We start from the raw sequence: 25,862 nt of genomic DNA, 5'->3' as shown, positions 1-25,862 counted from the left end.
TACAACTTTTAAATACTTTAGAAACTGTAAATGAAATAAACTGCAAAACACTTATCCTTAGAAAATGCTAAAGTGAGATGAGCTAAATGAAGTGTAAAACAATGTGTAAATGTGTATAAAATACAAGTTTGACACTAGACTCAATTAGCTATTAATACCTAACCAGACATAAAGATTTTATTGCATTACTGTAATACAACAACTCATAACTGTATCATTTGAATGTATACAGTTTTAATAAGAGTTCATACTTTTTCTCAAACTTAAAACAATTTTAAACCCATACAATTGTGAGCAAGTGATTAAAACTTAATATTAACAGTTAGTAATTTTATTGTATATACATTTTAGGTTGTAAAAGCTCAGTGACCTACAGCTGGTTTACATTTTTCTTTTTTCCCAAGATCTAGCAATATATCATTTTCCCAAGTACTTTGGTTACTTAAAAAGTATAATGAGTGAAGCATGTTGGGATAATCATGCATCATTATATGTTACAATAATAGAATATTATTACTTCAAGAACCGATATGTGTTCTTATACAGGTGATGAAATAATGTAGTATAAAAAATTAAACCCATGTGAAAATGATAAAGAAATTAATATATGAAGATGAACTAACAAAAGCCAAATTTGATCAAGGAAACAAGTAACAAAAACACTTAAGGCAAAAAAAATAAGTAGTTTTAATTTCAATTAAAAAAAAAAATAGTACTTTATCTTGTAGTATTTAAAAGGCAACATTGTAAGTTTAAATAGATTACAGATACATTTATTTTTGACCCAGTAATTTACACAAATGTTCATCAAATAGATTTGACAAGCATTTCACAGGTTCGTTAATCTCTAACACTACACTATATTGTGGACAGAAAGAAATTGTATTAACTCTATGAGTTAATACTGCCTCTATTGGAAATTCAGGTCTGGATTATGTTTAATTCATAAATATTCAGATTACAAAGATAAAATGTACATCAGTACAAGGAGGCATCTAAATGTACAATGTCATGAAAATGTTCATGTATCATTGGTAGCTGGTCACGCAATTAAAGGTTACCAATAAACTGACAGTGTCTTAATGCCTTATGTGATACAATGGCTATGGCTTTATACGATTCTGGCTGGCCTGTGGCAGAGGACCAGTTCGGTTGTTGAATAATGATAAGGAACTCTGGAAGTCCAATATTGTTTGCAAAGAGATGATGACTACTACCACTCAGGAAGTGAACAGAGTTCCAGCACTAATTTTGATGCATTAAAGTAACATCAGAATACTTGTAACAAAGTCTGTCTCTGTGTCAGCTGAGGTAATTGCTCCATCAATGCCAGATATGGGAGATGTCCAAGTCAGAATTATGAATACCAACACTCATGCCACTGATCCATCCTTCCTCTCCTATGCTAACCTTTGCTCTTATTTTGATTCAGTTGCTGATAATAACAGTTGCTTTTTTGTATTGTTAATTTCTTATAAGATAGGTACAGATTATCATTACAAATTTTATCTATATAAATCTTAACAACTGATGAATATCCCTTAAACTTGATTGCAGATAACTACTGTGGTGCTATGGAGTGTGATGAAATGGATTTTGAAGAAAATGAACGACAAAGAATTTATCTAGAAAAAGTTCTGGGCTTTGAATTGTTTATGAAAGGTAATTTTTAAATACCAGTAATACTAAGATAGTATTATAAATTTCCATTTTTGGATTTCATATTCCATTTAGATCTTGATTAAAATTCTACATCGATATTAAAGAATTAGTTACAAAAATGAACAAACTGAATTCAGTTTTATACAGGTTGAACTTTAAAATTAGTTGGTTTTTAAATATGGATGTTAATTAATAACACCTTATTTATCAGGAAAAGTGATATGCAATTTAATAGAGATTTGTTAGAAAGGTATCCAACCTTATCGTTTTGTTCAAACAAATACCTAAATAATAAATAAAGTGGGCTTACATAAGGCGACGTTAAACCCTTGAGGGCATGTATGAATTTCTCCTCACCTGTGGATTGTGTGAGTCACTGGCTGATAGTGTTTCAGTAAGGTCATGTGCACTTGTCATTTTTTCAATTAATTTTTTTATTTAATAATGGAATTTTAATAATTGTAATTTAGTTTGTGGGTTGTAATCAAACACCCAAGACTCATCAACATCAATTTATTATGGTGTTCATGAATTAGGGGCTCATTGTTTGTGGAGTACAGTATGTCCTGTAAGACTTAAATAAGAAGTTGCTTTTACTCTGCCGTCATTGACTTCAGCACAAATTTAGCCGTCACTCTCCTTATTGCAAAATCTTCAATAAAAATGGAATTGCAAAAAAAGTGCTGATTCTCACTTCTTCTGAAATTTTTTGGATAGTCACACAAAGGCCCCTCATCACCACAGCATTCATTGCAGTAATGATCTAGTCATTTCGACATGTTGATGGCCAATTAGAGCTCTCCACCAATGTATGGTTATATTGAAACTGCTTGTATCAATTCTTAATCTGTGTGATGCTTATAGAATGATCACCGAAAGCCATATGAATCTTCCAAATGATTTCCACAATTTCTAGCAAAATTTGATGCAGTTGTGCTGTTCCAATTGTTCTGCCATTTTCCTTGCAATAAAAATACTAATGAGATACTATACGCTGCCAGCCACAAACTGTCGATATCCACAGCTGGGAAGAAATTCACATATGCACACAAGGGTTCAAGGTTGGCTTGTGCAAGCCACAAGATTCATATTTATCAGCAATAGAAAAATAAGGTTAGATATTTCTCTTACAAAATTGGTACCACAACATTTTTTTAGTAGTATCTATGTTGACTGGAATGGCCTGTGGATGAATAGATGTGAGCAAAATTGCACGTGTATTATACGTACGTAATGCATGTGCAATTTTACTTGTTGTTTAATTCTACAATAAATTGATTTGAATTGTTTTCATCTTATTATTTAAGTGTACAATAGATTCCTTGAAATTCTCAAATTTCAAAAAGCCTGTGTTTTGTTTATTTTCTAGTCTACAAACTTGTACAAGAGAGTGGCAAGTTGCAAAAGGTTGAAGAGATACTGCAAGATAAAACGTCACATCTCCCTGACATCAAGAGACTGATTTTGGCAGAGAACAAGTATACTCAGTAGTTCATGATTTTAGTAACAAAAAAAATTGTAACAATAATTTTGAACTATAAACCAGATATACTTACAAAATACTCTTAAAACTCCTGTAATCCACCATCTAAATATTATAGTTATCAACATTTTCCATGTGTTTCTTTCCTCTGAAGAATGTACAGTACACTCATCTTACCTGCCAGTTGACCTGAGAGTGCATCTAGCTTGGCTTCAACCTTTATTCTCTGGAGCCAACGCTTTACACACTACTCGAGACTAATAGTATCAACCACACTTTCCATGTGTTTCTCTTTCCCCTTTCCTGCTAGAGATAATGTTGGCCTGAGATTGCATCTAGCTTGGCTTCAACCCTTATTCTCTGGAGCCAACGCTTTGTACACTACTCGAGACTAATAGTATCAACCAAACTTTCTATGTGTTTCTCTCTCATCTTTCCTGCCAGAGATAATGTTGGCCTGAGAGTGCATCTAGTTTGGCTTCAACCCTTGATCTATGGAAGTAGTATGTAACTACTCGAGACTAATAGTACAAGAATATATATGAGGGCTATCCAGAAAGTAACAGACGTCTTTGAATGGTGCGGCAGTGGGCGGCGCTACAGCCGCCATCTTGGTGTCAAAACATTCTGGCTTTCAGTATGCATCGAGCTGTAATCGCACGGGGTCTGTATCTCTTTTACTTTTCTCACTGTAATTAATTAAAATATGTGCTGCAATTAGAAACCCCGCCACTTGCGAAGGGCGTTCAGTGATTAGGTTTTTATTGACAAAAAATCATAAACCAATTGAAATCTATCGCCAACTGTGTGAAGTTTATAGAAATGGAATAATGAGTGAAAGCAGAGGTATACTGACTGTAGAAATGGCCGCACCAATGTTCATGATGATAGTCGTAGCGGTCGCCTAGCCTAGTGACTGAAGATTTGATGTTGAAAATCAATGAAAAAGTTCTTGAAAATTGCTGTTTCACAATGACTGAACTCTTTGAACATTTCCCACAAATTCCATGAAATTGTTGTAGGGAAGCTTGGATACCACATAGTTTGTGCCAAGTGGGTTCCATATGTCCTTATGGAAGATCATAAAAAACAAAGATTTGCTGCATTGTTAACTTTCCTTGATGAATATGGCAAACACGGTAACAAACTTCTCGATCGTATCATTACTGGTGATGAAACATGGGTGAAGCATGTCAATTGTGAAACAAAAATGCAGTCTATGGAATGGGGCGCACACATTCTCCAAAAAAACCAAGAAAATGTCTCCAAACTCTATCAGAGAGAGAAGAGATTATTGCAACTGTTTTTAGGAATGCTAAGAGAGTGATTCTGGTTGATTTCCTTGAACAAGGATCAACTGTCAATGCAGAGATGTACTGTAAACCATTGTAGAAGAAGCTACAGCGAGAAGATACAAAACAAGCATAGGAGAAAATTCAGTTCAAAAATTTAGGTTTTCCACGAAAATGCATGTCTTCAAATGCACAAGGTAAGTATTGGATGATTTTGATTGGGAAGTGTTTGATCACCCGCCTTATAGCCCAGATAACCACCACCAGCTACCACCTCTTTCCAGCGATGAGGACCTGGTTCGTAATGCAGCGCTTCGATAATAACGATAATGAACTTCACGCTGACATGAATCAGTGGTTAAGATCTCAGGCGGCAGATTTCTACACAGCTGGAATCGAAAAACTTGTGTCATATTATGATAAATGTCTCGATTTGAACCAGGATTATGTTAAATGCCAGCCTAAGAGTGTAGCTTTAAAATGTTCCTATTTCAGTTGGTTAATTTTGTATTTCAAAACGTTTGTTACTTTCTGAATAGACCTCATATTTCTAAATGTATTGCTATGTGTAATAACTACTCCATACTGTATAAATCCTACTTTTATAATAGGCGCTGTAGCATTTATGTAAGGCATGTTGTGTAATATAAATGGTTTTTTCATATAAGGGATCTCAAATTTATTGTGAGAGAACTACAACATTTCAAAATAATTTTAAAATATTTAGGGTACACAAAAATACAGAGCTCTGGTGTTTGATTCTTTACTTTTTCATATGTGAGCATATGTAATGTTATATATTATTTTAAATGTATTTGTAAACCAAACATGAGTTCAGTAAAAACTAAACTTAATTATCTCATTTGGTGTAAAATGGCGGCTGAAAAATCTGTGAGATTTTATTTATAACAAACACCATATTGACTGCAGATGTGAAAAAGCAACATTTTAATTTATTATTTTTACTTTTAAATTGAACTCAGTGTTATCATAATTTTCTCAAAGAAATCTCCTAGTAATCCAATTCCGAATTTCCTGATGCCTACATTTTCAAATATTAATATAAGGTACCATTCACTTTATTTTGTACTGTATAGTTGGAATACAGAAATAAATCTTGTGGATTTTTATATCTATAAATAAACAGATCACTTTATATTATTATTATATTACCTTAGTGTATTACATCTGTTCTATAAACAGTAAATATGTTTTGTTAGAATCAGCGGTTAATAAAAATGCATTAATTAACATTTCTTGAATAATCACAAAGACTTTCATATGCTTCAAGAAATGTTAATTGCTTTAATTTTATCAACAGCTCATTTTGATCGATCATGTGATTTCTTTCTATAGAACCAATATAAAAACACATTTTAAGGTAATAATTTATGTATTTATAATGGTGAAAATTACATAATCAATTATGTATTTAATAACACAATTAACCATGTAAAAATGCAATATTTAGTTTAAATAACTTTTATGTTGTTTTAACATTAGATCATTTCACAAAAATGTAGTTACCATAAAATTGTATTAAAAGTAAATAGCTTTAAAATGATGAGGAAAAAACATTTTTTATTCTTCATAATGGGGACAGTAACTGATAGAGAATGATTTTGAATGTATTTATTTATTTATTTACACTCTTTTATTGTTGAACTGTTACTTATTGTGAAGAAACATAAGAGTGGACATGCATGGTTGTATGAAACTTGAAATAAGTAAGGTATTTGTTATTCAATTTCAACATTTAAAGTGTCATTTAATCTTTTAGTAGTTTAAAAAAAAAGTTCAATTTGTTACTTGTTTGTAAAATTTGTACTTTAATATTCCAATTTAAATGATTACATGGCTGCAATTTTGAAATTTAATATAAAAACTTAACTTTTTAATTTAATCGATAAAAAGTTAACTTTTTATCGATAGATCTTATCTACACAAAGATAAGTTCTACTTATCCAAGTTTGGTTAAAATTGGTTGATAAGCTTTAAAAATATTTTTTTAAATAAAAAACACATGCAGACAGATAGCAAACAAAAAGGCGAATAAATTAAAATTGTTTCAAGGGTTGGTTTTGTATGGAAACAGTTTATAGTTTACCATTGGGTAATTTTAATTTTAATATTTGAAAAAAAGAACAAAACAAACAAGTTTTTAAATATCTTGAAATCTTAAAACTCATATTGCAAAAAAATGAAACTACACAAGAGAAGAATTGTTTGAACAAATTGCAACAAATATAGAAACAATTATTGGCTGAGCATTTAGCGAAGCCTCTCCCGCCATTTGATGGTGAAATCTAAATAATGTCTCTCTAAGCACTTCAATTGTTAAAGGAATTGACCTAGAGGGTTGAAATTTGATGTGAAACTCTACTTTACCTCTACATCTCGTTTTTGAAAATGGTAAACATCACTTGAATCCTGATTTCTGTATATTAAGGAAGTGTTATATTGGACTAATAGGTAATCATGTTGGCAATGAGAAAAATATGCAATAAACAATTTATTAAACAAATTATATAGTGAAGTTAAGTAAGGGCCGTTCTCCCGTACACGGTAGTAGTTTGCGTTCCTGCCGTAACGAGCGTGCGCCCCGCCTCCCGGCATTCCTAGCGAACAACTTCATGTCAGTTGCAGCTCTGTAGCTAACCTGTATGCATTACTGTGGATCTTTAAAATGTTTAAGATTATTGAATCACCCGCCGCGTGTGAGATTCAGTCAGTGATACGATTTTTGACTGCAAGAAACATGTCGGCTGCTGACATTCACCGTCAGCTTGCGAAAATGTCCACGATGAAGATCGCTCAGGCCGGCCATCTGTGGTCACGGGAGATTTGGTTACTGCAGTTGACGCAAAAATTCATGAGGACCGACGGTTCACAATAACCACTCTCTGTATGGAATTTCCTCAAGTGTCCAGGTCAGTACTGTACAAAATTGTGTCAGAAAACCTAAACTTTAAAAAATTGTGCTCAAGATGGGTACCCAAACTCCACACTGAGGATCACAAAAAAAAGAGATTAAGCAGTTCTTTGACTTTCTTGACCCGCTACGACGAGGAAGGAGACGACATGTTGAGTCGAATTGTCACAGGAGATGAAACATGGGTATCCCATATCACTCCTGAATCAAAGCAACAGTCCATGGAATGGCAGCACACAACATCTCCAGTCAAAGTCAAAGCCAAGCAAACGCTGTCGCGGCGCAAAGTTATGGCAACTGTGTTCTGAGACCGGCGCAGTGTTTTGCTAGTGGACTTTATGCCGCGAGGAATGACGATTAACTCAGAAGCCTACTGCGCAACCCTGGCCAGTCTCCGACACACGCCATTCAGAACAAAAGACGCGGCATGCTGACAAAGGGAATTCTGCTCCTCCACGACAATGCAAGGCCTCACACCGCTGCTCAGACACAGGAAATGATCGACTCTTGTGGCTGGGAAGTTTTGAATCATCCGCCGTACAGCCCCGACCTTGCTCAGAGTGATTTCCACCTTTTTCGGTACTTGAAAAATCATCTTGGCGGGAAGCGCTACAATGACGACGAAGAAGTCAAGACGGCCGTGAACTCCTGGTTGTCAGAGCAGGCGGCAAATTTCTTTGAAGAGGGATTTCAAAACTTAGTTTTAAGATATGATAAGTGCCTTAACAAACAAGGCAACTATGTAGAAAAATAAAAAAAGTATGTAGATCTTACTTAAAAAACTGAAATATTTTAAATGTAACCTTTTGAAAAAAATAATTATTTTGTTTGGTTTCATACAAAGATTTAACACTTTATCTTAAGAACCAGCTGTATTGGTGGCAATTTTGATTTTAGCCCCATAAGAGCAATTGTAAACTTCAACCATTTTACACATTTATTTTTAGTAGTATAATAATGTAAGATGGCTCATTTTGAAGATTCGGTTGATATTCATCCTAAAACTTTTTAGTTTTTCAATATTTTTATTGGTTATTCAGAAAAAAATCTCAAACCTTTTTATACTTCAAATTTATATATTAAAAATAGTATACACTTTACAAATAACAACTACATTATATTAGTATTCAAAAACTTGTATAAGTATTCAAAAAGTACAATAGTGTAGCATAAAAATTTAGTCAAGTCTCCAAGTTATGAATTTTCAAAGTTGCAGCTTGGTTTAAATGTGCCAAAAACCAGTACCCTTCTTCGTTGTTATTGACATAAAAACTGGAAGTTATTGTTTGTAAATTATTTACTTTATATATATCTAAACACAGAAATAAACAACATACATTTTAACTTAATTCCCGTTATTGAAGCTCTATTGGTTCTTGGTTAAAGTTATTCAGTTTAAATACCAAATTTTATTAACATTGGTTGAGAAATAATTGTTTTACAACAAAAAAACTTACATTACTACAAAGTACCAAATTATATAAAACGGACTAAAATAAAAGACAAACAATTAAAGTGGTTTTACTTACCATATAATGTGGTTAACAGGTCAAATTTATCCACAGGTATTGAAATATGTAGTATTGCTAAGAAACACTATAAAACACTCACAAAAATATATACACTACATACAACAATGGTCTAATTAGTTAGAACACGTATGTTTTGGAAAGCAAATCGGGTGACACCCTTCCTTGCAAATTGCACAAATATAGGAGGCTCGTTTCCTTTTTCTTGATTGTTGACTATGTCTAATGTCCTATGTCCTATGTCCAACGCTGGCTGAATGTAAACAAACCAGACGGAATTGGCGTGCTCTGCCGACTGGCACTACAATAGGCGCTCATGTGCAGCTGTTCTAAAAATAGACATATGTTGTATTGTTTGGCCAAGATAAGTCCCGAAATACTCCATTTCCTGTCACAGGATGTGCCTCTACAAGGAAAACGAATTTTGTTCATCGTATTTTCAAAAATTACGTGAGTATTATGCAAACGTAATCCGGCGGGCACATAAAAGTCCGCTCGTCTTCTTCGGCAAAACTAATTAATAGTCCGCTCGTCCTAAAAGGGTTAACCTAATGTTTAAAATCAAAGTTTAAAAATATAAGGAACATGATGCTGAATAGACTGAAATAAATAGCAAATTTTGTGTAAGCCACTTAGTTTTTGTTAAAAGAGTAATCTCTGTTGTAAAGTGGTGTCTTTTAACAAATACATTGGATCTCCTAAAAATTACAACATAATGTTAAATTAAACGCATTACACTTTAGAAGACATTACTAGTCTATTCTAACAGACGTTTAGGTGAGACTTACTTGACAGGGAAGTCTGACTCGCTGAGGTTGATGATGAAATCCCAGTGCCAGTCAGCTTGTACCAGCTCAGACATGCTCTCCAGCAACATTGTCAGCAGGCTGGCACCACCCCAGATGGTGGAGTGACGACGACGTGACAATCGCAAGTTGCTCAGTCGCATCTCCAAGGCCAGCAGCTCTCGGAACATGTAGTCTTGCCTCTGCAGGAACAACCCAAATCACACAATCATCAACGAGATAGGTGAAAGTAAGTACCACTCCAGATGGTGGAGTGACGGTGACGTGACAATCGCAAGTTGCTCAGTCGCATATCCAAGGCCAGCACCACTTAGAGTATGTAAAAAGATTTGTTTAAAGAAAACTTTTAGTGCTTGGATAAAGTTCAATATTTAAATTCAAAATTGTAATAAATACTAAGATGACAACAAGAAATTTTGGTATGTATTAAAAGACATTTTGACAGAGCTTGTGCCCTTTACTCACGTAAAGAATTTTATGGGCTGATCAGGATTATGGAACCTTAGATCACTTAGGTTTCATTAGTTTTAAGGATTTGTAATACAAGTGTAACACTATTCATTGTAGAAAATGTATAAATTGAATAAAGACATGATTGATTGATGTAGTCCAACCTCTGCAGCGACAACCCAAATCACACAATCATCACATCCATGTGTGCAGTTAATAAGTGTTAATACAATATCTATATACTGTACTTAGAATAAATAGTGTTGAAATTATTCAACGTGTTTGAATTTTGAACATTTCTATTTCTTACTTCAAACAATAAAAATCAAACAATTATAATATTTTTTAATCATATTAGAAACAGAAGTGAACCTTTATCGTTAATCCAATTCTATAATGAATGAATGAATCTTCTGTAATAATAATAATACCAATTTTCAAACAATTTATTTTCTTTCATATACCGTACTAAAAGTAATTTATAGTAATTATAGTTAAGTAGAGATAGTTTTGGCTCCACAATTAACCCATTGCGGATCACTGACGAGTTGGGCTCGTCACGCAGCGGCCGGGCCTAACGGCACGATGACGAGCTCAGGTCGCAAAAAGCGGTCTGCTTTCAAGTTTCCCTCCAAATAGTTCTTTTAATGTCTGATAGATCGGGCGATCGTCTTCGCTTGTCAACTAAGAGTGTTTAACAACGGTCTACATTTAGAGTTTTCAAAAGTTTTATAAATATCCTACAGATCGCAGTTGTATGTCGAAGTTGAAAAAATCATTCATATGAGTTTACTCTCTGCTTTTTAGCGCTTCTGATTGGGTGTTTTCCTCAGTTGTTATTATAATACATTTGAGGTTAGTGACACAACGAAAAGACGCAGACGTAAATGTTGGTGGGTTTAGTCTAGACAATGGCCCGGATGTTGCAATCGCTTCGCCCGAGCCGCTTTATTTAGACTATGATTCAGACATCATCCCTGCCACCCTGGCACCTTGCTCGCGTGTTATCGTTCCTACATCACGGATACTCCAGCAGGCCCATGTTCCATATGAATGAATACCTTCACAGCTGAATTTTCTAGTATACAATAGCGAGCGATACGATGTGGCGCACCATTGCTGTTCGTGCGGCCGCTGACCGTAAATTAATTCGTGCCCGCTGGTGCACGCGCGCCAAAACAACACGATCCGCAATGGGTTAAGAAGATAAGGTTAAGTTCTAATTAAATTATGAACCTAAGTAACATTTAATTATAATAGTGATTCATATTTGTATACGGAAAATGTCAATAACGGCTAAAACTAAAATTGTATTCTAAATTTAGTCCGGGCTAAATTTTTACATTTTAATTTGTTATATATCTACTTTACTATTCTTTTTAATTTTTACCAATTTTTTAAAATTTCCTGAATTTTGAGTTTCCAGTGTAACAGAATAAGGGATAACGTATTACATGGTAAATACTGTCTTCGACTTGTTCATAGAAGATGAATTGTTCTGAAAATTTAACAACTAGAATCATCTGCTGTAAATTTGTGTGTGATGTAAGACTGAGTAAACATGTTAGTGTGTACTGTAAAAATAATTCATCAGGTAAGTTAACTGAATGAAAGTCATGGTAATTTGTTTCACTTACCATAGTATAGATTGTAATTCTTTTTTGTTGCACCTGTATCCACATTGAGGTTAGAAACCAGAGGAAGTTGAGGTTATAATTCTGTAATTCCTTCCTATGGAAGTATGGGAAGTTAACCTAAAGGGCTTTGACTGAAATAAAAATCAATTATAATCCAACCAAAATCTGATTGCACAACATTAAATGATCATAGTACAGTTATGCACACGTTGTTGACTCACCGAATCAACGTGTATGTAGAAGTAGTGGTCCTTGTGGAATAATGCCCTGAGAAGCCGGTACACTTGGCGCACGGCACGACCGTTTAGTGTCAGGAGGAAGGCAATCCGTACCGGCCGGTTGCCTCCAACAGCCGAACTCACTTCGTTGGGTGGTTGGGGGCTGAACTCTGCAGGGATAAGTCATAAAGGATCAATTTTGTTTGTGGTTCACTACTAATGATGGATGATTTGATAGGCTTACTGGATTTATATTTGACATTGTTATATCTTACAACATATTAAAACACAATTTTTTTAGAACTGTATCTGCTCTCTTCATTACAAGTCAAGCCCTAGAACATTATGTACGCTTGGAAGGATGTTAACACATCAAAGAACCACATTGGTAAAAACCATCAAACTAAACTAATATAAAATAGTCATGTCAAAACACCAGATGTTCAACACTAAGGAAAGAAAAAATACACACAAAACAGCGCAGACCATGATTTTTTAAACTACATTAGTAAATAGAAAATGAGGAAGAAATTCCATCACAGCATTCCATTACATTGTCATGAAACATTTGCATTGGTTTTCAATAACTAATGAACAAATGGATATTTTCCAACTGTTAATTCCACAGAAAAAACCTGTAATGCAGCCTGTGTGCAATAATAATAAGATAATATCACTGACATGATACAGTTCAGTCCTCAATTTAGCACTTCCGACTTTCAAATAGATTAAACATGTCTCGTAGTATAATCTGGACAACATTGAAAAAAAAAACACTTTTATTTATATCACTTACAAAGAGTTCAAAATCTTCATCCAGGTGACAGTGCATTAAGATTACAATTTTGTCAATTGGTGTTAGAAAATTGAAATAATGTAAGGTGTCTTTTATTCACAAACAAATTTATGTTTACAAGATACAGAATTCTAAATTTGAAAAATAATCAGTGGCGGTCAACTGAAAATTCAAAAGTCGAACTTTCAAATTTGGTTTCCGGTAAATATATGGTGTGGTATAACTGGAGACCAGTTAATTGGCCCATTTGTTTTGAAAACCGCCTTACTGGTCTTGTGTACAAAAACTTTTTAGGGAATCATCTGCCACTTCTACTTGAAGATGTACCACTTGACTTGGCACACTGGCATATTATTTATAAATGTTGGAGAGCACTTGTAGATAAGTTTTCCAGGAAGATAGATTGGTCAAGGTGGACCAATTAATCAGCCTACTAGGTCCCCTGATTTATATCCCTTACCTTTGGGGTCATTTAAAGCAACTTGTAGATGCTAAACCAGTTAATTCTAAAATATAATTATTCAACCGAATTTTAAACGCTTGTGAACTACTTAAGAACTGCCGAGAAGCTATCCAAAAAACTACACGTGGTTATGTTACACAGAACAACGTTGTACGCTTGTGCATTGTGAGTTAGATGGATGTTGATTCTGTTTAGATTGTGCATAAATTATCAAGGCATTTTGAACCCAAGATATGGAAATTGGAATAAAAGATTCAGCAATTAAAATATTTTTTTACGAAGAATGTACATTTAATAAACAGATATTGCATTTGTCTTATTTATCGTATGTGTGATTTAATTAAACATTAATTTTTTTAACTTGGTGTTTGTTTATTATTGGCCTATTTTACATCATTCTCTTTAAAATTAAATCCTCTAAAAGTTTTGGTTAAAAATTTTGCGTGTTTATTACCCATTTAATGAATTTAATTTACTTCAAACCTAAACAAAGCATGTTTTATGAGACTGAATTTTCCATATTTAGTCTGATATCTCAGATATGGATGCTGTAAATGGAGCTTATATTGGTCACTGTTAAATTACATTAAAAACATAAAACCAATATTTAATACATTTTATTGTTTTGTGAGGCCTTTCGATATCCAAGATATCGAAAGGCCTCACAAAACAATAAAAATGTATTAAATATTGGTTTTATGTTTTTAATGTAATCAGATTTGGATGGTCTGGGACGCATTTTAATAAATTTTGCATAAAATCCGATAAATTTAACACCTAACTTAGCTCATAAATATATCAGTTTCGGTTTATTTCCGTCTTTTCTCAGAAATTCGGACCAAATCTTTCGCTAGCCGTAGTTCGCTAACAAAGCGTTTCCAGACATATGCTTATATGAACTTTCTTTATTATTTTGATAAGAGGAAACCACCTGAGAAGCTTGTCAGGTTATTCGTGGGACACCCTGTATAAATCAAACCACACATGGTCATACACAGTCCTTGAAAAATCAAAATAAGTTGAACGTAGTATTACAAAAAACTTGCATGATATGATGTACCATGATATCATGAAGTATAATGTTTCAGCATAAATTTTACCATTCTACAGATTAAAAAGCTGTGAAGTAATCAGTGACTTGCACCTCTTGGCTTGAAACAACAAATAAAGAACTTCAGCCAGAGCTACAATAGTGCGGACTCACTGGCAATGCCTGTCTGGTAGATGTTGACAGTGTAGTAGCCACCACAAGCTTCTCGAGGGTCTCCAGGGCACTTCATGTTACACGAAGAGTCGGGCAATCTGGCCGTGGACACTGGCTCTTCTGTACCACAGAAGCACTCATTCCTGACGACAAATTCAAGAACATCAGCCAGAGCTAGAACTGTGGAGGGCTGGATCACTTAAGTGAACCAATGTTTGTCTGGTAGATTTTTAAGACAGTGTTAAAAAAAAAAAAAACATAATGTATGCTGAGTATACAAAATCAGGCCTATTATAGCTATTATTATTAGTAACTCACAATAATTTATCAGCTTTCTTACTTACATTTTATAATCTTAAAACTAAGTCAATACTCTATTTGAATCAGTCGCAGGTGGTTGATCGATAGATGCAAACGTATTGTGACCTGTATTCTGCAGTTCAGTTTTAATAATTAGTGCTGTGTTTAGTTTTTATTAAGTGCATGTTTTAGAGTTAGTGAAATTGACACACAACATGGTGGTTGTGATTCCTGACTTAGGCGTGTCACAACGCTCTGGTATGATTTGTTTATTTTAGCCTAGTTTGTAATTATGTGTTAGGTTAGTTATTTACCTGAAGAAGAGATCAGATTGCAGATCTCAAAATGTAGTGTTACTGATTTTTTTTGTTTCCTTCACATAGCTTGTTTGGAATAATATAACTATTATATGAATATTAATTGGAAAAACCAAGATCAAGAAGGCATTAGCACCTCCCAAAATAAGGTTTAGAAAGTGGAAAATGGAGCTACATAGTGAAAACCTATACTTTACTTGGTTCAAGAGAACTCAGTTGTTATGAAAGTAACGAATTGTCAGAAATGGCACACAGAGAATTACTGTGCATTTAAAGATTGAAAATGTCATGATTATGTTATAATTATCTTTAAAAAATGTACATTTTCAAAATTTTAACTCAAACTAAGGTTGTTAGACAAACTTTTAATTTCATATACAGGTAGCAGCAAAATGATCTGACTGGTTTCGCTGCGGTACTGTATGTCGAGTAGGTGGTGGGAGATGTTGAGTATAACCGCGTTCTAGAGCCCACACGCGGACATTTTTAGTAGACATGGGCCAGTGCTCAGCTGAGTATGTAAGAAGAGCTGTGGAAACCAGTCCTCAGTGGTCGGCCCGCAAACAAGCTACTGCTTTGTGCATGTCTGCTCAGGTAAGACTAATACTGCGTTTTAATCTGCATTTATAAAAAATGGCTATTGTCCAGCAGCTAGAATCTAATGATTATACAATATGGAAAGCATTCGTAGAGTAAATGATTGATCTTGTAGTGTCTGATGAAACGATTTTAATGATGAGCGATGAAGCTCATTTTATATCTAGATGGTTATGTTAACAAACAGGACTTTCGTTATTGTTCTGCTACAAATCTTGAACAACTGCATGAATGTCTTCTGCATAGTCCCAAGGTTGCTATGTGGTGCAGTGTAACAAAGTTGTGCCATTAGGCTATATTTCTTTGAAGAGAGTGGTTGAACAGTTATTGTCAATTCACAATGTTATCTGTTGATGTTAATAACTTCCTGAACCCTGAAATTCAGAGAAATCGGTTAGTGTGCAGGAAAATGTGGTTCCAGCAAGATGGGGCAACTGCCCAAACAGCCAATGAGATGATTCACTTTTTAAGTTGCAATTTTAATGGCTGAATCATCTAGCATTTTGGAAACATAGCATGGCCAGTTCGCTCCCCAGACCGTAGCATTTGTCATTTTTTCTTGTGAGGTTCCTTATAGTACTTGTTTATACAAACAAACCACACACACTGGAAGAGTTGTAGTGGCCATAAGCCAAGAAGTAGTAAACATTTCTCTTGCAATATTCAAATATTTTAATTTAATTTGACTAAATGTATGTTCTTACTACTCTGAAGACCCCATTATTTAAAAATTATCAGAAATCTTTAGGGCATTAATAGCATTACTTCCACAAATACTAATAAAAGCTAAACAGATTCCTTCGTTAGAAATCTATAAAACACCTGACCAGCACAATCTCAACACGAACATCAAATTCTAAATACTGAAGGCAGCTGGCAGATAATGAGTGACCTGTAAACTTTTCATGTTTTATTTTCAAACAATCCTGACCATGATTTCCTTTATTTGATGTTACCAGTGTTTGTAAGTGATTATAATAAAGAAATATATTGAGTACTTAACCAAATAAAGACTCACAAAGAAATACTCACACATACTGGACTCCGGCATAAGGGAATCCGGACTGAAGGCACAAATTGATGCAGTTCTGTGGCGAGTTGGTGGTTTTTAGGTTGGTGTAATAACCCGTCAACAGTCTGAAGGCCTTCTCATCCTTGTAACAACCCAGTAACTTTCCCGCCTCCTTCTCTGTACACAAACATCAATAAAATGTTTTACAGAAAACCAATGAACAACACAGATACAAGTGTATTATCTTATAAACGGTTACAAAAAACTCTAAAAACAACTGAAATCTCAAAAAAACACTGCTAATATAAAATTTATTACTTCAAATAATGACATTGATTCAACCAGTTGATATTGATATTGATTGTTTAATGAAAACACGTTAATTAGTGTAGATAAGATGGGGCTCACTATGAGGACTATACCTTACAGGGATTAAACATTTAATGTCTACTTTAATGGAACCTGAAAAACCAACACCAGTGGAAAAATATTGGGAAGGTTCAACAATCAAGCCTGGTGGTGTAAATGTGGTGCAATTTTTAATTCAAGCTATACAAGAGACATGATAAAGAATTTGTATATATTATATTCATCAAGGAGGGCATGTCCAGTAAATAAATTTATAAATTAATTTTGAGTGTATTAATTTATTATAAAAAGTTATTTTTTACAATGTGAAGAAGAGTTCTGACATAAAATAAGACTTCAATTGTAATGAACTAATATTGTTATACTTTGGTCTCTATATTTTGGCGGAGTGGAGAACCTAAACCCCTTTCTATTCCTCCATCCCTACTTCCTGTTAGTTCTCCTTGTGAGGTTGACTTGAAGTCATTGGTAGTTCTAAAATAATTTTTGTTTAATTTTCATTTGTAGTCTCAAAGATGAGTGGTTATGAACAGTATTGCCAGCAGATCCAGCAGAAGATTATGTTCTATTTGTCCTTGAAAAAGAAAGTAGACACAAATATGTATTATACCTGCCAGCGTCATATGTAGCTTAAGCACAGGATGAAAATCTGTGTAAACTGTGGGTCCAACTCATAACAATAATGTAATTGGTGAAAACAATTTTAAGATATTTACATTTACTTATTAATTTGATTAGTTATTTACTCTTTATTTATTTACTTTTATGTTTATCAACTGAGTTGTCAAGTTTACTTTGTACTGTTTTCGTCTCTTACTGTATGCTCAAACACCATACATTTAGTGCATGTGATGAAGTAAATAAGATAGGTCAAATATTGAAACCCCATGATTTATCAATTACTTATTACATTTACAAAGTTATTAAGGTGTTGATAGTATTTTTTAGTAATTTATATTTTAAGTCATAAATATGGCATAAACAAGACATATATTTTAAATCAGTGAGAGAAAAACTGCTATTATATTTTTAGTGAGTTTTGTTTACGCACTTTCAATAGATTCTCTAGTTTCATAAAAACATTTGTAGCGATAAAATTATTATTAAACTATACACTTTTTATTTTTTTCCAAGAGTAGTCTCGTAGAGTAATGGTTGTGAATAGTTAGAAGCATATCGGATGGTTAAAAATCTAAGGTTAAGAGCTGGTTGTGGTGAAACAATCTATGCTTTAACTCCATTAGAAATTTTTAGTTGTACAATTAAGAGTGCTATCTCATTTATACCATATAAGTGATAAGCATCCAAATGCTTCTAAGTTTTTTTGCGTGTATACTTTATTGGTATTTAACTGACAATATACAAAAAGTTTGAGTATTTCTAATAACTGATAATATATAAAACAATATAAATAGTGTTTGAATGCTTATTAAGTATATCTTTAAAATTAGTTATCTTCCAAAAAAATCTACAACCAAAAATAACAAAATAAACGGGTGTGAAGTTAATATGGTTGTTATGGGGGCTAAAATCAACACAACTGCCAGTACAGCCAGCTCTTAATATTCTACACATAGTTTATAACTTAAAATTATTTAAAATGGCACAACTTATAAGTTTTTAAATTTATTATCATAACATTTTCATTTTCACATTTGTTGAATTTTGAAAGAGTAAGAGGTGAACAAGTAAAGAAACTTTAATTAAACTATATAAAACTTTTAATACATTCGGTATTAACACCAGACTTCATTTTAAATTGTTGGTGACTTATACATACAATACTTTGTGATGACCAAATGGTTTTAACAGAGAAATATCTGAAAAAAATTGAATTTTAAAGTTTGACAGATGTGTACTAACCGCCATTGGGACAAAGATGTGGCAGCCGGTGGGGATAGAGCTCCTCTCGCAAGTTAAGGCACGTAATGTTGGCCAAGTGCTGCTTACAATGCTGCGTCTTGGCTCGGTGAATTGCAGAGACAGCTTCCTTCCCCGTGATCTCACACATTGGCACAAAGTCTAACTCTTCCAGTCGCAACGTCGACGTCTTGTTGGCTGATACTCTGGAATTATTGCATATACAGCTACAACTCAGATTCATTACGAATCATTATCCATTTAAAAGAATACATTACAAGTGCTAATTAATGTAACTTATCAAAATATATTGTAATGTAGTCAAACACATTGATATTTACAAGTAGAACATGGAAAGCAGGAGCATAAACCATAAACTATAGAACTACAATAACATAGTGAAAAACGCATAAACAATGGTGATAGTACCTTGCGAAAAAAACATTCAAATCAGTTCTTATAAGATTAAAATTACCTATTCGAAGCGTCAGGAGATTGGATGTCTATCTTCGACTTCACAGGCACTTTTTCGCCAGGGCCAATTTTTGGATCTATTTTATCCGGTGGAATTTTTAACCTTTTTTCTACAGCATTGCTGTTGCCAGGACTGTCATCTTCTTCATCGTCCATGGTTAAATAAGCTTCTTTAAATCTTCTTGAAGATTCCATATCATTTCGATCGTCAAGAAGCTGAAAAATTACTATTTTATTTAACAAGGATTCATTATTTTCCAAAACTCCATGAACAAGATTCACTACACAATAAAGACTGTTTTATAATATAATTGTTTTATATTGTTTAATTTAAAATAAAGAAGGTTAGAAATTAATGTTTTGTATTGAGTTTAACATTTTCTGATAAACTGACTACTGCAATAATGTACTTTCCAGAGTAAGATGTATGAGAAGGTGTCACTAAAAAAGTGCACTGTGAAGAAAGCACAAAGTTAACCCATTTAAACAAAAGGAATCCAGCCCCTACGTTCTTTGAAATAAGGAAAGTTAAGCATGTAGAGCACTAATGTGATTTAAGATTAAATTTGGGTACTATGTAAAGGAATGTGTTTCTTTTTTGCAGAAGTGCGGAGTGGCAAAAAGACGCCACTGAAGCCACACTGATGGGAATTTCCGATCAATAGTTTCACCCCTTCTTATACATGATCTGACGTCAGAAAAGTTGGACGATCTGGGACATGGTCTAAGGTTGAGAATCCCTACCCTTGTCATACTGGCCCTTGTGTGCTTTCTTCTCAAATATCTGTATGTGTGCTTTATTCACTGTATGCTCGTAAGTCTAAAAATAGTCTTACGATACCTGATACACTTGGGTACGTGTTTGCTGATGCTCTATTTTGTCTAACTTATTGGATTACCAAGTGTTAGACATAAGAATACTAGCTGGGTAACAGCCTAGGGACAGTTGTAGAGCTGCTTTTGTTGAATACTCAATTCTAACCGTAGTGTCTAGGTAGTGATTCCATATGATTTTTAAAATCATCAGAAAATATTTACCTATTCATTAGTCGCATACAGAGACACAGTCTGATATCTGTGCTGCCTTTTATGTGATAAGGGTAGAGTACAATAAGCAGATCCAGTTTTTTATATCAATATTAACAAACGGTATTGCATAGTTACACCCATCGATATAATCAACAGCCACTGATTAATTGAATTGAACAATTAACTTACATCATCTGTAACAACATCAACCCAATTTTAGATTGTAAGTATGATATTTTATTAGTGACAATCTAAATAAAAATGTTACTTAAATTAGGAAAACTAATCGAAATAGCTAAAAATGTTACTTAAGTTAGGAAAACTAATCGAAATAGCATTTAAAGATGATAAACTGTATTTTCCCATTGTTTGTTTTATGGTTATGATGTCTTTTATAATTTATGAGGTTATGTCATTAAACATAATAAATTATTGTTTTTATTTTTTAAATGTGATTTTTTAAATATTTTAGATACTTTGATATCGATGATTATATTAGGAGATATAAAAACTGGTTCTGCTTATCGTACTCTGTCCTGTGACGATCTTAAATGCGTGATATCAGGTCCATGGCACAATGAAGGTTACTAAAAACTACTGTACACCATATACAATATATGACATGACTTCCATATATCCAACATTCATAACTATCGTTATTTATAGGCTAGTTTGAAATGTATAGGCTACTTTTCATGGAGAATGTGTTTCTTTCTATTTATACCGTATAAAAATCTAATGGTGTGTGTGTGTGTGTGTGTGTAGTACTAAATCATGTAAAAACTAATGGACTGATTTCGAAAATCCGATGGGACTATGCTCTACTGGTTTTGAAAACTCCCTTAACGGGTATGTCCATGTAAAACAGGACAAAAATATTAAAAAAATATTTTTTATGAAATAACCTAGGTTTGAAAGTTTTCAGATAAAGATTATTCTGAGCAATGTTGGCAGCATTAGCTTTTTAGAGGAAAAAATTTTATTTTTGTTGGTATTTTGTGTTTAGTTAACACCTGTTAGCAGAGTTCATTGATGGCTGTTTGTTAAGCCTCACATCTCAATTTTATAACTGATTATACATTAATCTAGAAGGTGGCCAGTACCAAGAAGCCATCTTTAGAACAAAAGCTAACTAAAAATATGCTTTTTTTACATTTAGGTTAAGAATTGTTCTTTCTATTAGGATATGTTTTAAAACCTTACTTCATGTAACGTGAGTTACCAAAATTACAGATTTTTTCAAGTTTACTTATGTAATACACAACCAATAACAATAATAAAACAGATTCTATTTAAGAAAAACTATTAAGAGTATGGTACTATTTTTTTTTTAATTTTTAAATTTGTTTCATTTGCAGGAATTTTATATAAGTTTTTCTGTAACGTGAGTTACTGTAAAGATATTTATTCATAGCACTTTAAACATTGTTTATATATTGGAGTTAATACTAATACAAAACAAGCTCTTAACATAGTTAACCCCCAAAACAATTAAATAATTATGTAATATTTATATTTGTATTGGTCAGAATATAAATGCCTGTTTTAATTGTTCAAACATACTTCTAAATATAAGTGTAAACATGAGTTACCGAAATTTGTTCCAATATTTTGGGTCTGATCTTATGATTTTAATAAATATAAAACTTGCATCTAACTTAGATAACCTTACCTTAATAAGCTTATATAAATCTTTTTATTCAGGAAATTATTATTTTGATTTTATTAGACCCACTTTAAGTACACACCAAAATGTTGTAACGTGAGTTACCACTTCAACCTAGAAGTGAGTTCTCGAGGTAACCTTTGTCTTTTATTTTGGTTACTAAGTATTCCCAAAATGTACAGTTCTGGGTAGTTTAGTAGGAGGCAAGATTAATATTAATCCTAAAAAATTAATCTGTAATATTTTAAAGATTAAGAAATAATCTTCAAACTTTTCTACTAAGCAAGAAATATATGAAGTGCCTGTTAATGACCCAATTGTTCCTTCGACAAGTAGTGGTACAGTAAAGAAATATTCTATATATAATCTGGTGTACAGTGATGACTCTGACCTTTCTGATGAAGAATCATCCGTTCCGAGTGTTTCTAGTGAACTAATTAGAAAAGAAAGCATCAAAAGTTGAACTTTCAAGTGAAAAAGACTCTTTGGTTACATTTAATTATGTTGCTATTTGCCAAAGTGGTAAATTGACAAGTTTGGAGACATTGAAGTAATGTGTTTTGAAAAGTGATAAAAACTGTTATACATTCAAACCAATCGAAAATGATGTTACTTTCGTCAAACTTGGACAAATTTTTGAGTGTTCTACTACCTCTTCCAGAAATTAAAATGAAAGGTGGAAGATATTATTATTATTTTAAAAACAAAATAAATATCAGAGAAAAGTAAAATGTTAGCTACACAGACTGTCTAATAGTTTTAAGCGTTAGTGAATATTCTTTATATATACAAACCATGTAAAAATGTAGTCTATAATTACCATAAAGTTATTTTGATCTTATCTTTTTATTCTTTCATAGTTGTGTAATAAGAAAAATACAAACTGGAAGTTATAGAACAGGCCTAAAGCAAAAAATATGTTGTTTTTAGAAATAATAAAACTTGTTTTTACACTGGTAAAAAGTTGTATTATTTTTACAATTAAAAACAAATATTTAATTATGCCAAACTAAAATAATTAGGTGTACTGATACTAAAGTAGTTATTGAACACAATTCAATATATAACATTGCATAACAAAATTTATTTCTACAAATAATAAATGTCCTTAGGAAAGAGACACAATGTAACATGAGTTACTGTAACGTGAGTTACTGTCAATTAGATCAATAGTATATTATTAAAATTATGTTTTTCAGTTCTTATTGTTGTAGTTGTCACAGTTAAACTACAAACTCTTGAGCCAATCTTAAGTAATTAGATTAAGAAAATTAAACATTTAGGACAAAAGTTGTTTCATGTTAAAGTTTGCTTTCAAATTATGACGTCCTTTTTGTGTAACATGAGTTACCGAAACTAGAGAATTATTATTACCTTAATTATTAGTCTCAGGAAGTTGAAATCTGGCCAATGTGTAATTATAATTCTTGCTTAATACTGCAAGATATTTTTGCTTAATATTATGCTTTAAAAAAATAAAATGTTTCAACAAACAACTTAGGACCCATGTTGAAATGTAACGTGAGTTTACCATGGACATGCCCTAACACTCCATTATACAATACATTTATGGATTTGGCTTAATCAACAGATAGCAAGTGTTTTTAATCAAATTTCGAAGTCAATAGTAGGGTACGATAAGCGGAACAGGTTTTTTATATCGAAATTGGCAAACGATATTGAATAATCGTAAACATCGATACAACCAATCAGGCTACTGATTGATTATTTTAAACAATTAACTTAATCTAAATCAACATCTCTAATCGTATTATTATATATATATATATATACGATTACGTGTATATATAAACAATAATAAATAATTACGTGTGTATAATCAATAATTATGACATAAACAGTTTTCCTGTTTGATCATTCTCGTTTTGGTTGATTTATTATTTATGTAATTTTTTAATTATTTATGAGTTTTCCTATATGTCTACATATTTATATTTTAAATTAAAACACATAATTGTTATTTAGGACTACAGATATTTTATATCAATTGATAGTCTAGGATTCGAGATGCGAATATTAGGTATCGATGATTATATTCTTCGATATAAAAAACCGGGTCCACTTATCGTACCCTACCCGTCAATAATAATAAATATAATAATTTATACATATTAATACAGGTGCTGATACATTTTTTATGTTATTCATCTGTTATGTACTTTACATGCACAAGTGTTTCTTTTTCTAAGTTTATTTTTATTGAGATTTTAATCAGTAAAATGCCATAATTAATTACATAAATGTGTTAACTAAAAAGCTAAGTACTTTGACTTTAGTATCTCTAGACGTAGGATTTCTCCACACTGGCTTAAAACAGTTCAATTGTAAAGGAAATCATTGGAGCTTTTCAATGAAATATTGGAAAGAAATTTTAGGACTATTATAAAAAAGTTTCACTCTCTGACTACAGGACCTCATATTTAAATTTACATATAAAATGGATCAAGAGATTGGAATGTATTTCAGTCACCATCACTTATCTCAAGATTGTTATGACTGTCATTTAACAAGAATATGGTCATGGTGTCCCTTTTTTCAAAATAAAATTGTTCGCGAAGCCATGGGTAACTGGTAGTACAGTATAATACAGTAATACTAAATTTTAGTGTGTTGAGTTAACAATACTTTCTTTGGTTTATACATTTAAGCAGAGTTAGAACTAAATGTACTTTATACATGATTAACATTTTCCGATATAAAATGTTTTACTGTTAACGGATTTGTTAAGATTTTTATTTTATTGAATGTTTACAATGCCCAGAATTTCTGATTCTCCTGGGGCTTCTAGATTGATGGACTAATTAGGATATAACAAGTTTCAAACATATTGTGTGTGAGTTTGTAACCACCAAAAATACTTTCAGAAAATAAAAACATACTATTTAGAGAATTTCTTAATAATGGCTTTGGGTAATGTACCTAAAGTACTTATTATCCATATTATTAAAAGGGATTGGAGTAAAAGAGGCTTATCACTACATCTGACATACTAAGTCTCAATAGGATAAATGGGCCAGTTGAATCTTTAGAAGTTTGTTTATGAACAGAATATTCATAAATCACAAAACTAAACCTTTGAATGTCATATTAACTAGCCTATATCAATAATGCAGTTTTTGCATAAATCGACCTTTGTACTTTGTAAACAGTTCTATTTACAAGAGAGGCAGTAACAAATTAATTTTTGATCCATGAATTGGATTTATAGCTCTGCTTCACAATATTTAAGTTTTGGTAAATAATAATACGCTTCTGTTAATTAAATGGGGGTACCAACAAAACTTTTGATTCTTAAAATTATTCTGCTATTCTATGGATAAGGCTAGTGTTGAATAGGCTACTAACCTCGAAATTAGATTTTTTATTTATCACATATTTTTCTAAATGTTTACCTTCATCAGCGTAAATGGTAAAAAATATATAAGCTAGGAAGACTTGAAATATACAAATAACACAGCCAGCTATACAGAATCCTCGATATCTTCGTATCCACCTAACATCAAGCTCTTTCGCGGTAGCCATGTTTTGTTTTTAATTATTTACAATTCAATGAAGTTTTATCTTCATGTCTGCTAAGTCAATGCCTACTGAATATAAATATCCGGTCCCCACTTACAATTTTATTTGGTAAAAGAGGATTGCAGTTATTATTATATAGATTGATTGTTTAGAAATGTTTTCAATACTAGGTCTATTTCTTTTAGTCTACTGGTTGTTGCCACAATGACCCAGATATTAGTAAAAT

General features: G+C 32.5%; 1 protein-coding gene across 1 annotated transcript in view; it reads right to left on the bottom strand.

The window, feature by feature from the left end:
- Window positions 1-25,643, bottom strand: part of LOC124353906 (xylosyltransferase oxt) — a 58,263-nt gene extending 32,620 nt beyond the window's left edge. The window contains exons 1-7 of the mRNA XM_046803960.1: window positions 25,463-25,643; window positions 19,403-19,617; window positions 18,931-19,133; window positions 16,719-16,875; window positions 14,473-14,615; window positions 12,013-12,179; window positions 9,687-9,886 (exon numbers count right to left, since the gene is read on the bottom strand). Coding sequence (XP_046659916.1) covers window positions 9,687-9,886; window positions 12,013-12,179; window positions 14,473-14,615; window positions 16,719-16,875; window positions 18,931-19,133; window positions 19,403-19,617; window positions 25,463-25,639 — 1,262 coding nt within the window. The 5' untranslated portion in view covers window positions 25,640-25,643. The remainder of the gene's footprint in view (window positions 1-9,686; window positions 9,887-12,012; window positions 12,180-14,472; window positions 14,616-16,718; window positions 16,876-18,930; window positions 19,134-19,402; window positions 19,618-25,462) is intronic.
- Window positions 25,644-25,862: the final 219 nt, after the last annotated feature.

This window comes from Homalodisca vitripennis, chromosome 2, assembly GCF_021130785.1.
Source record: "Homalodisca vitripennis isolate AUS2020 chromosome 2, UT_GWSS_2.1, whole genome shotgun sequence".
Classification (NCBI taxonomy): domain Eukaryota; kingdom Metazoa; phylum Arthropoda; class Insecta; order Hemiptera; family Cicadellidae; genus Homalodisca; species Homalodisca vitripennis.
This window is presented reverse-complemented; position numbering and strand designations above follow the sequence as displayed.